The 12,911-nt window shown below is 29.7% G+C and overlaps 1 protein-coding gene across 1 annotated transcript; it reads right to left on the bottom strand.

The window, feature by feature from the left end:
• Positions 1–15: 15 nt before the first annotated feature.
• On the bottom strand, positions 16–6,056 carry LOC123893811 (carotenoid 9,10(9',10')-cleavage dioxygenase 1-like). Its single transcript, XM_045943610.1, has 15 exons — positions 5,930–6,056; positions 4,959–5,277; positions 3,222–3,292; positions 3,073–3,087; positions 2,871–2,982; positions 2,666–2,765; positions 2,492–2,554; positions 2,236–2,346; positions 1,781–1,965; positions 1,528–1,666; positions 1,241–1,358; positions 1,040–1,141; positions 614–859; positions 412–523; positions 16–302 (listed from the first exon to the last, which is right to left on the bottom strand). Exons 1-15 carry the CDS (start codon positions 5,932–5,934, stop codon positions 273–275), a joined length of 1,728 nt encoding a protein of 575 aa, XP_045799566.1. The 5' UTR covers positions 5,935–6,056; the 3' UTR covers positions 16–272.
• Positions 6,057–12,911: the final 6,855 nt, after the last annotated feature.

Below are 12,911 nucleotides of genomic sequence, written 5' to 3'. Positions count from 1 at the left end.
TTTTGTGCCTGTAAATGAGTGCAGGTTAAATAATTTATTAATAATGAACTAGTGAATTACATCAAGGGTATATAAGGCTAATATAGCCAAATAGAAGAATAACTAATTAATGTTACTAACTATTATAGCTCCCACAATACAATAATATCTACTTGAGTAACCACTACTTAAATAATAGAATGGAAACTTCATTCCATCATAAAATATCCTAACAGTTGGTAGAAAGATGTGTACGCGTACATTGAGGCGGCGCTGTGAAGCTCTCAACAAAATTACAGTTTGGCTTGTTCTTGCAGTTGTTCCTATGAAGAGAGCCATGAAAATAGCAATTAACAGAATGCACTTGAACAAAAAGGAATGGAAACTTAAATGATCCATTCCATAGTTAAGTGAGTATGAAGTAACACAAACCTCTGTCAAAAAGAAGGAATGGAAACTATATGGAACTCTTCGAGGCAATTCTACAACTGCAATAGGATCTGCTGACATTGTTTTTGCATCTATGACATGCACGGATGATTTCCTGCGACATTGTAGTTTAACTCACCCTATTAGCAAAAAAATCTCAAAAAACTATGGCATAGTCATAAATATAGAGAATTTGATTTGATACCTTGTATTCTCATCATGTACATAAAAGATCAAGTAACCGTCATCTTCTTCGGAATTTGTTCCAGGGACACGAGGGACATAAATAGCATCCGAGCAAAACGTTCCTGGTCCCAAGCCATAGAGACCACAAACATTTCCTCCGACTTCATGCTTTGTTTTGCCAAAATCAGGTTCAGCATTCAAATCAAATTTAATAATCCCGGTTGAAGTGCTGTCTAATATGGTTCCATATACATACTTCTGTTTCCTGATAAAATGAAAATACTCAATCGCAAATTGCAGAAAATAGCGGCTTAGTCAAATTCTGCTACGCAACGATTTTACAGCACCACTATAGCCCTATTTGATTGCATCGTGTACTAAATCATGTATTGCATAACACTAGCGATTTGTTCAAATTATGATACGAATAAGAATAAGTTTTTACCTGCCAGTGTAGTTTTCATTCACCCTAGGAAAATCTACAGAAAATGCCGACAGTTTCTTTTGAGAAGCTTTACCGGTTTTCATGTTAAACCTCATTTCATACCTGGAAAGAGTTCACTCAAATTGTTCAATATGCATAGACATAGAATAACATCGAGTCAAATTTGCTTCATATATTACGAATAAGAACAAGTCTTTTTACAGCTCATTTGAGAAATTTTCAAGCTTATCCTTGATATTTTCGCTGATCATGTCCAAATCCGGATTCTTCAGTCGGCATGTGATCAAAACAACTTCATCCTCCTCTTCCCAAGCATTAGCTAGTGAAAGAAAAATGTCATATAAAAGGTTACAATGAACGAGTCAATCAGAATTAATGAATTTAAAGCACGAATTGAATCTTAGTTTCGCATTCTAACTCTACACTGCTATTCTATCTTCCATCAATCATTATATTATATTAAGATGAAACAAAGAAAATAAACACACCATTATGGAATATGAAGCAATTTGGTAATTCAAACCATCTTATGAGCTTATCGTCTTTAGCATAGCGATGTAGGACACCGAAACGAGCTTTCGTGGTTGAATCAAAAGAGAATATGAGTTTCTGATTCTTCACCATTTCCTGAAAAATGGAATTTGAAACAACAATTCAAGATTCATTTAATTTCCATCGAAGTTATATAATTAACAAATCAATCTTTAGTCAGAGTACATTTAACAGAAAAACCTACAATACCTTTGGCCTAAAGTACACAGGAAGATCCATAAAAATTGCGTAATTCTCGGTTATGGCAAAGTCATGCATCATGATGGGATGTGATATTGTTATGGGAACAGGATCATGCATATAACCATCCTTTGAAATTACTCTGTATGTGATATATGGCGGGGTTTGTGAATATCCGAATGTAAACATCTCCCCTGCATCCACACAAGTTATTTATTTGTTCGAATGAGAATGAATATCATAGCATTGACACAGACACTGACACGAACACTAGCCACAACACTGACATATAGATAGGATAGGAGTAATAAAAGTGATTGAAGATAAATATAATTAAATGTGTCGGTGTCAGACACATGTCGGACACCCGACATGTCATCAATCTGAAGTATAAGTGCTGCATATGACTATTACATTAAATCAATCAATCATCTTAATCACTTATTTGAAGAAGGCGGATTTACCAGTAAAAGGATCAAGTTTTGGATGAGCAGTGAAATAATGGTCCAGTCTCTTGTCATAATCTATCATTCCAAGTGTATGCAAATCACCATCTTCAAAAACTTTAATAGCATCTGCAAAATTTAAAGTAATACTACTTGAGTCACATGAATCTGATGAATCTTTTTAACCACTTTGATCTATTTAGTTTACGGAATTTCAGATATAATCGACAAGTTTATATCTTTCATAAAAGTAAAACAAAGGAAAAGTACTCACAAGGTTTGTCTCGTTCTGAGAGCGCCAGAAATTTCCCATTGTGATATACAAGTCCCGTATTAGCTGAAACGAGACATACATTAAGAAACATTATGAAAGAAAAAAAAAATGCAGACTGTAAAAAAAATATCTAGGATTTTGAATTTGAAATAAATTACTTGTTGCACAAGTTACCTGTTCCAGTTCCATAAGAAACATCAAGTATTTTCAATTTTTCTCTCAACATTTGTATCATAACCATTAAAAGTCCAAGTAGACCTTTGACATCTCCAATCTGAAAATGACATACAACAAGTATAGAACCAAAATTTGTGTATGATTAGTAAGTAATATATTCTTCACTAAGCTTGTATATATACTTTACACTTTCCTTTCATACCTTCATAAATTTACAGCCTCCGAAGTATTCTTCTTGTTTAAGACGAGAAGTTCTCACGAAACGGGAAACATATGTAGCTTTTCCATCTTTGATACGTAAACCGTGAATCATTCTGCAATTCATTGATACCAAAATTATAACCTTGTGTTAATATCCTTTAACAGCAATATAAATATTTACATAAAGAACGAGAATCGCGCACCCATCTCCATCGAACCTGTAAAAACAGAAATCGAAAGCATTGTATGAGTCCAGATAAACTTAAATAGCAAACTATATGAAAATGAAAATCAATATACTCATAACTAATAGAGATTAAAGTTTATGCATTGTCGGTGTAAAATTATTTACCAATGATATCCAGCTACCGGAGGAAACTTCGGATTGGGTCCCACCCTGAGAAACTCTCCATTCAAGCAATCCTGCAATAGACTTCAAATGGTTAGTGATTTTAAAGGTCATTTACTTATATAGACTATGTTCCTTCCACTTCAAGTTTAGACAATAAAAGATTTAGAAATTTAAATACCGAAACAACCCCACCATATAAAACACATGCCGAAAGAGAAATGATTTTTGACAAACAGGCTAATGTTGTTCAAATATGTGGTTGATAGTTTGTTTGTTTTTTGAAAATTCGGTATCCAGGTTGAAGACCGACTAATCCAAAGAAATAATTATCAATCCAACCATCCACAAGCTAGCGAGGGGGCCATTTGAAGCGTTTGCTCTATATAAACTGCCTAACATAAAAAGTGACACTAAGAAGATTCGAACTTCAGAGGAGCACACTCCAAGACCTAGGTCAACTCATATGGCACAACTCATTAATCATACTAAGTCAACCAATGTGTCACAATTGATTAATCATCCTGTCTACACAATTAATTGCAATTTTAAACGCCATTAACCACTATCTTCAAGTGCACAACACGTGGAAATCATTTCTATATATTTTATCACCGTTTGAATGGTTTGTAAATACTCCTTCTGTCTCAAATTATAAGCAAAGTATTTTTTTCCGACACTTATTAAGAAAAGTAAAAATAATAGTTTGTAATATGACTTTTTACGTTTTTCTTGAAATAAATTTTATAGGAAAATGTAATAAGAATTTTCATTTTCAATAGTTGAATGCATGCAATGAGGGTGTTGAATGAGTTGGTGAAACACATTGAATGCAAGTCTGGGTGGGGGAGGGAGGGAGTTGGTCCCCTTCCTACACTTGGCAACATCTTATTGATTGCTGTGATTTTTAGATTTTTATCTCATTTTAATTATTTGGGTCAATTATTTCATAGTAAATTTTTTTATTTTTTCACCAAAATTCATCATTTTTTTTGTCTATAAATAGAGACAGTGTTCATTTCATTTGAACACCGAAAAAAAATGAATTTTTTCCTCTAATTTTTCTATTTAGCCTTCAATAAACTCTTGTAAGAAAAAAAATTAAATAAGAATATAAAATCAAAAAAATAAATTCAAATACATTATTAAATTAGAAAAACAATATTTAATTCTTAATTATTTTAATTTAATTTCAATCGATAATTATTATTAATATATAATCACAAAAACAAAAACATAAAAGAAAATATGAAATAAAAGTGGTGGGGTAGGGTGTTGAATTTTTTTTTCCACCCTCAGGTTCATAGGGGAAGGAGACCCTAGTAGTCCAGAGTTCGGGGCGAGTTCTGGCATCAAGTGGTTCTAGTCCCCTCCCAAATGCAGTTGCGGAGGATCGAACCGTTGTCCTCCTTACTAAGTTCAGCGCCAATCACCACTGAACCAACTAACATTTGGCGGATGTTGAATTTTATTAAACAAAACTATTGTAGTGAGTAAAAGTTGAATGAATGTTTAATTATTAGATGGAAGAGAGAGAAGATGATGTGGAGTGTAAAAAGTGAAAAATGTGAGTGTTGAAAATATAAACCATTGTACACACTCTTATGGAGAAAAGAAAAGAGAGTAAATTCAATACGTTGCATTTAATTTCATAAGAATAAATAAAATTATATCTTGAAAATATTAAAAATTGTTACTTTTAAAATTGAGGACAAAAAGAAGCAATTTTCTTTCACTAACCGGAAGGTACCCATTAACAGGAAGATTCTTAACAGGAGGTGTCTCATCTTGAACAGGTGCAAAATTACCAGCAAGCCAGTGATGAGAAAGTGAAGAATCATAAAAGAACTTGACAACAAGCATCTCCAACAAATCAATAACTTTTGAAGTGAAACCTTTTCTTGGTTTTGGTTCCACCTTCACAATATTCCCTCCTCTATGTGCTACAGATTTTATCTTTACACAAATGGGTTTATGGTAATGGATAGAAGTGTTGCTATAGGTAAATACTTGATTACCACGGTACCTTCCCAATGAGTTTAACCTGCTACTGCTCATACTGCATGTTAAAACAACACAAAATAAAAATTATAATTCTTTTTCTTTTAATTCTCTTGTTAAAATTAATACTACTATAAATATTCATTTTATTCTTGTTTTAATTATTTTAGCTCCTATAAAATTTATTTGCATAAGTCCGACACGTTTTTATACCGTTTGCATTTGACACTTTTGGATTTCTAGCATCAGAGGATGTAAACCTTTTGAAAAGAGTTCAAAAGGTCATGCATTGTAATGTCGCGACGCCCGCGTCTAGAAATGTAGTTTTTCAAAAATTTGGTTTTGCTATTCAAAAAGGATTAGCGGTGCAGCTTGTTGTCCGTCTACCTTTTGTTCATGTGTAATATATATATATAATATTAACTTCATATTTGATTAACCTACTGCCTTAAAGTTTTGGTTTGAAATGTGACGTCTCTCTTGTGATCCTGGAGCATTGGCCTCATTATTTTTCCCGAGCCCCTCGAACTCCCACAACATAAGTAATATTCATTTTAAATATTATATGAACATCTATTCTATAGACCGAAACAAACAAGAATAAAAGGAAATTGCATAGTATTTTGAAACTATTTAAAACAAAGAATTTTTTCTTACAATGATTTTAAGAAAAGAAATGTCATCATTAAAAACATAATAAACAAAATTACCTCATTCTTCCTTTATCTTAATCTCCAAGACTTGTGTTTGATTTTCTGACCAACTTCAAGTTACCTACAAATGAAAATAATTTTAATACCTAGAAGAAACAAAGTGGAATCTACTACCAAAAAAAAAAGAATGAATATTGCACTTAGCATGGTATCATTATAACTCTTTTATATATAGGAACACCACCGTCGTAGTCAATTGAGTAAGACAATACCTCTTAAGTGAAGGTAAGTATTAAAATAATCATGTTGACCGTCTGAATACGGTTTCAGTGTCGGTTTCTGTTCACCTAAGACATTTATATATATGCATGCATTTTTAAGGCTGCTGCTACTAAAAATATATAGCAAGAGGACTGAGTTTCTTCTAACTTAATCGAGATTTTAGATTTGATCTTTGACCTGGACATTCAGTCGTGTCAAAATTCTTAAAGACAGATTGTCATTCATTTTAATTCCACAAAGCCTTAAGATTAGTTTATACAGTTGTACCTAGAGATACCCGGTTTACACGAAGAAAAAAAAAATAGATAGGGTCTTGTTAACGTGTGTTTTCAAGACACATGTTAAGAAAACAAAAAAAAAGAATATTATTGTATTGAAAAATATAATAATTTGATTTTTAAAAAGTTTAATGCACAACTCTTTTTTAAAAAAAAATAGGCTTAAATGCATTTTTGGTCCCCCTATTTTTAAAAAAATGAAGTTTTGGTCCCCTATTTAAAAAACCAGTTTTTTAGTCCCCCTATTTTCATTTTTATTCGAGTTTTGATCCCCATCCCATTTTGGGGTTAATTTTGTTGATGCGGCCTTGTAACTAATAATGTGGCAACATTCATGTGGACAAATTTAATATCCATGTCATTATTATATATTTTTAAATTCAATAAAATTTTATTTATAAAATATTTTGATTATTAGAATTATATATCCAACAGAAATAATAATTGTTAAATCTTATAAAATATGAAATTTGAAACCCTAATTATCAAACATTCAACTACTAGAATTTTATTCACCGTCAGAGAGAATCCTTCCTTATGGATTTCACCAATCCTATGGTTTCCGTTCAAACTCAACAATTTCTGGATTTTTAAAAACGAAAAGAAATTAGAGATGATTTTGTGTTTCAATAGAAATTACTCATACTCTTTAAACTATCTATATGACTTTGGATGGGTTTGAATGAAAACCCAGAAATTGTTTGAAGTTGAATTCTAGATTGGTTTTGTATAAAGTTGGATGATGATGAAAGTTGGAGGTTCTTGACACACAAAACTTGCTTTCAATATGCAATTGTTTGATTTGAATCAAAGAGGACCATGTCCATGTTATGATTGTTTGTTTTTTCTTAGGTTTAATAAATTAGAGGTTGTGAATTTTGGGATTTTTTATTTTAATGAGTTTACGATGATGATATGATGTGAAACATGATTATTTTGTTTTCTGGGTTGGTAAGAAGAGTAAGGATAACTTGATAAGTGTGTGATGATAATGGGGGTTATGAATTGTTTTGTGTGATTTTTTATGTTTTTGAATTATTTTTTGATTGATTTCTTTTTTAAAAATACTATAATTTTAATAATTAAAATATTTTATAAAATAAGTTTTATTGAATTAAAAATAAATAATGACATGGATATTAAATTTTTCCACGTGGACGCTGATATGCATTAGTGGCAATGCCACATCAATAAAATTAGCCTTAAAATGGGATGGGGATCAAAACTAAAAATAAAATAAAATTGGGGACTAAAAAGTTGATTTTTAAAATATGGAGACCAAAACTTTATTTTTTTGAAAATAGAGGGATCAAAAATGCATTTAAGCCAAATATATATTAAATTGCTCTTATGACATAAATTAGCGTTTGCCAAATAGATAATCTGTTGTGAAGATGCAAATGTTTCCTTCTTGGCATTCAATTCCTTCTCCTTTGTTTTATATGTAATGTAATGCGCAGTAGCAGTATAATGCAAATCAAGTGATTGAATTGATCTGAAAGAATTTTAAAAAGAATAATTGTTAATAAAGTTTAGTCAAAGATTGTTAATAAAGTTTTGGCTTAACTATACATTTGGTCCCTTACGTTTATTTTAGGTTTCAATTTGGTCCCTTACGTTTAAAAAGTATCAATTTGGTCCCTTACGTTTATTTTAGGTTTCAAGTTGGTCCTTTCCGTCAATTTTGTCACATGTGGCAGTCAATTTGCATACGTGGACTGACACGTGGCACTTGGACACGCTGACACGTGTACTATTCAAACGGTGTTAGTGACAAAACTAACGGAAAGGACTAACTTGAAACTTAAAATAAACGTAAGGGACCAAATTGATATTTTTTAAACGTAAGGGACCAAATTGAAACCTAAAATAAACGTAAGGGACCAAATGTGTAGTTAAACCTAAAGTTTTAGTTGTTTTTTGTACCCAAAAAAAAAGTTTAGTTGTTTTTTCCGCACATACTGTTTTTAGGGGATCTGGTCGAAAGATCGGCCGGCACCCATCCGACTAGAGGGACTGAGAAATTAATAGAGTACAAAACTTAATTATCTTCTAGTTTTATCTTATTTTGATCCTATAGAGGGCGATCGCGGAGTCACCGAATGGAATCCTCCATTTCTTTCAAAGGTGCTGACCCACAACAAGGAAGAGATGACTAAGTTACATTTTGAATATGGCGGCGACGACAACATGTCATAGAAGGAGATAACAGGTGGAGCATATGAAAAACAAGGGGGAAAAAATCAATGAAATTGCATGAGCGCAGCCGCAATAATTCACATGATGTTTTCTTCATTTGGTTGACTATGTTAAATCGATGTCATGTATTATATAGTCTGCCTTCAACAGCGGCAACTAGACTAGTAGAGTTTGATTATTTGAGTGTTCCATCGTGTGTCCTAGCTAAATACAGATATTAAAAAATTGAAAAGTAATTTTTATTTTGTATTGATAAGTACTATGATAATTTGACTTTTGAAAAATTGAATTACGATTTTTGAAAATAATATTTTTAAAGTAGTATGCTTTTTTGAGTCAGTTTATAGCAGTATATGGTGTATAATGAATATTATCATAATGAATACGAATATTATAAATTTCACCGTTGAATCGAAAGTTTATATTCGTCCTTTTTTTTTTAAAGAAATCAAAAATCATTTGATATGTTTTTTAGGCGCATCAAAATTAACAGTTAATGGATCTTTATTAAATATTGTTAATTTTGATGAGTTTCAATAACATATCCAATGATTTTTAATTTCTTTGAATAACTTTATGGATGATACATATGATATAAACTTTCAATTCAACAGTGAATTTTGTAAAATTTGTATTTGTTATAATGTTATTAAAGACTTATACATCGTAAAAGATTTGGTGAAGTCTTTCATATTACATAAAACCTATATTATTATATGGTATTTACTACTACTACTACTACTAAAAATAGATAACCGAAAATTTTCCAAATAATTTGAGTTCAATTTTTGAAAAGAACAATTAATAATTAAATATTAATTATTTTCTCTCTTTGGTTGACTATTGTCGTGGAAGTGCTGATGAGTTTTTTAAATGAAAATAAAAAATATATATACTTTAGTGTCAAATTTATTTTAGTCCTTTGAAAATTTAAAATTTTCATTTTTATTAAAATATTCTTCAAATTTAGTACCGCAATATTTTTCAACTCATATATACACCTTAAAATTTTCATAATTTTTTGAAACATTTTAGTAGATTATAAACATTTTACTTTAAACGAAATGACACAACTTTCTTCTAGGTTAACCAGGGTCCTGACTTGAGCATACATCAACTTTAAAATATTTAAGGAAGTTTGTCGTCAATTTGAATCTCACAAAATCCGAGGAATTAATTTCTGCAATTGTGGACAAAGAATACTCAATTTAGACAAAAAAAAATATAAACATTTTTCTTATAAATATTTGGATTTTTTGAAGACATGTTTAGTAGATTAATTTCAGAGACAAGCAACTGATTTGATGATTTGATCTGTTTTGAAGTCGGTGTCGTTTGTGCCTATTATATAATCTTCCTTCAACACTGGCAACTAGATATATACTATTATTTTTGGAACTAATTTTTAATTTCAACAAAATCTATGATGATAATAAATATCATAAAAAATAAGAATATTGTCATAATGTAAGATGTGGTTTCAATTTTTATTTTTTTCAAAAAAAAAAAAGTTTCTTTAGATCTCGGGTTTGTTTCGACCATGAAATGTTTGGTCGTTTGAGCCCTTATTTAATTAATTGGTTTAAGTGTTATAATCAACTAGACTAGATAGATATATGACAATGATTATTTTGACTTTTTCTTTCCACGTTTAATTCTATGGGGCCCCTTAATTTTTTTTTATCTAATTTTCACTTTCATTTAGCTGTGACTAATTTTTGTTGGAGAATTTATGGAACATGTAAAATAGATTCTTCTCTGTCAACCAAATTTTTATCATACAAAAAAGTTAAAGATTAAACCTCTGATTACTTACTTAATTGGTTCAAGACCCTGCTGTAAAAAAAAAATATTGGTTCAAGACCCTTACTTAATTGGCTCATAAAGCATTTACAAAAATAATTATATGTACCACCCTCCAAGAGCACTAGTGGGACTCAAACTCAACTCTTCCTAAATTCAAGACATGTCTTTTTATCACTAGAGCAAACCCTTAAAATTACAATCGCGGTGGTTTTTGGTTTTTGAATATTATAACCACAATTTGTGTTCATTTGAAAATTGTGGTGGTTAATAACACTTAAAATTGTGGATTATTGGACTATGTATATATCAACATTAATAAATAGTTCGTAGATTAGTATGTTTCTCTTCAAATTTCAAGTCAGATACTCCAAATAAAAGCAAATTCTAGCGGTCTTGGTCTGCCAATTAAAAGCTCATCGGTAACATTTATTGGCGGCTAAGGATTTTCAATAAAATATTGACATATATTTATTGGCGGTCATAGACCTTTAATAAAACTTTTGACGACCCCGGCCCTCAATAACTTGCCTACGGAAATTTAAAAAAATAATTTAGTTATTTAAAAATCATAAATTTTAATTTTTAAATAATTAAATTATTTTTTAAAAAATAATTTATTTAAATTAATTATTTTTAAAAAAATTTAATTAATTATTTAAAAATCAGAAATATAATGTTTAAATTATTTTTTTCAAATACTTAGATTAATAATTTAATTATTTAAAAATAAAAAATTCTGATTCTTAAATTATTATTTTTTAATAAATTAAAATGTAAACACTTACAACTTTTTAGATAGAGAAATGAAATTCAAATTGAAAATTATTTTAGAAGTATGAAAAAAAAATAGAGAGAGAATAAGGGTCCATTTGGTGCGCAAGATAGGATAATGACATGATAGGATATAAAGTAGGATAAGAATATGATATGATATAAGCAGGATAACAGTTATCTTCAGTTATCCTATCATATGTTTGGTGCACACAGAATAACAAACACGATAACTATCATATCAATATCATGTTTTTAATACATACTCTCTCATAATAATATGATAAAATATATAACATACTTAAATGATAAAATTACCCTTGTAAAACAATTATTATTTTTATAAATTATTTTGTAATACTTTAAATTTTATAAATAAAAAATATAAATAAGTAATCAAATAACTTTATATAATTTTAAATAAACATCGTAAGAAAATAAACAAGTTAAATTTTTTATATGAATCCTAATCAAATAAATAACTCAATTATATATATGTTAGATAAGCTAAATAAATATATAATATATCTCATATGTAATAATAAAACTACCATTACAAAAGAATTATATTTAATTTGTTATAAAATTTACTTTAAAATATTGTAATTTTAGTAGAATTTTGAATTTTGATTATCAATAAATTATTTTCTTAACTTATCCTGTTGGTAACCCAACTCAAAATCATGATAAGAATTTTAACTAGACAGTCAGGATATGATAAGTTTCAGGATTTACTTACCATATCCTGCTGTCGCACCAAACGCTGGATTGAGACAGAATATGATATAGTTATCGCATCATGTCTCTTATCCTGCGCACCAAACAAGCCCTAAAAGTGTAAAAATGAATTGTAGTTGTATGAATATACCCCTCCATTCTTAATTATAACCAAACGTTAATTTTTCAAATTCATTGAATAACTGGACTATAATGTAGACCAGATACATCACTTTTTCAATGAATCTAAAAAGATAATTTTTGCTTATAATTAAGAATGGAGTGAGTATAGAGAAGGGAGAGGAACCGTTGCAACCTGATCAATTATTGGCGGTCATTTATCACTTGTTGGCGGCTAGGTTGTTTTCAAATGGTCAAAAAACACTTATTGGTGGCCATCTTTACTTCTTGGCGGCTTAAGGCCTTTTATAACTTATTGGCGGCCCAAAACCGCCGATAAGTGCTTGTCAATTATTTTTTAAATTCCAGCACACTTATCGGTTCCCAAGAACCACCAAACTATTATTTAATTTATCTATTATTTGCACTTTATTTATTGATGGCTTTTGTAACTTGTTGAGGGCTCTATGCCCCCAATAAATTATTGAGAACTTAAAAGCCCCAACTAATTTTGTTAAGAAATTGCGATTTTCTTGTCGTGAATGGAGAAACTAAATTGAGAAACATTTAGCAAATGTATGAACTAATTTAAGTTATTGAAAGAGTCATGAACCTATTTGAGAGTAAGTTATAGAGACAAATAACAATTTATTTAATTTAAATTTATTAGTCTATATTAATTTTTTACATATTTAAATGTATTATTATATACTAGAGTTGAAATATACTTCTCTATAATGTCATGTTAAACATAAGAAAATAGTTTAATCTCATTAATTTATTAGTCTATTTAAACATAAATATAATTAATTATTTAAACACGTTCGCATGAAATTTAAACAAACTAATGGATCTTATAAAACTTT

Source organism: Trifolium pratense, linkage group LG7 (genome assembly GCF_020283565.1).
Source record: "Trifolium pratense cultivar HEN17-A07 linkage group LG7, ARS_RC_1.1, whole genome shotgun sequence".
NCBI lineage: Eukaryota > Viridiplantae > Streptophyta > Magnoliopsida > Fabales > Fabaceae > Trifolium > Trifolium pratense.
Note: the sequence above shows the minus strand (reverse complement) of the source record. Positions and strands in the feature narration are given on the sequence as shown.

Bases quoted from the DNA above. Each gene is read 5' to 3' on its own strand.
- LOC123893811 (XM_045943610.1), bottom strand. The intron at 2,555-2,665 runs GTAACTTGTGCA...GTCTCGTTTCAG, and splicing joins TTCTTATGGAACTGGAACAG to CTAATACGGGACTTGTATAT. The intron at 1,667-1,780 runs GTATTGTAGGTT...TCCATTTTTCAG, and splicing joins CTGTGTACTTTAGGCCAAAG to GAAATGGTGAAGAATCAGAA.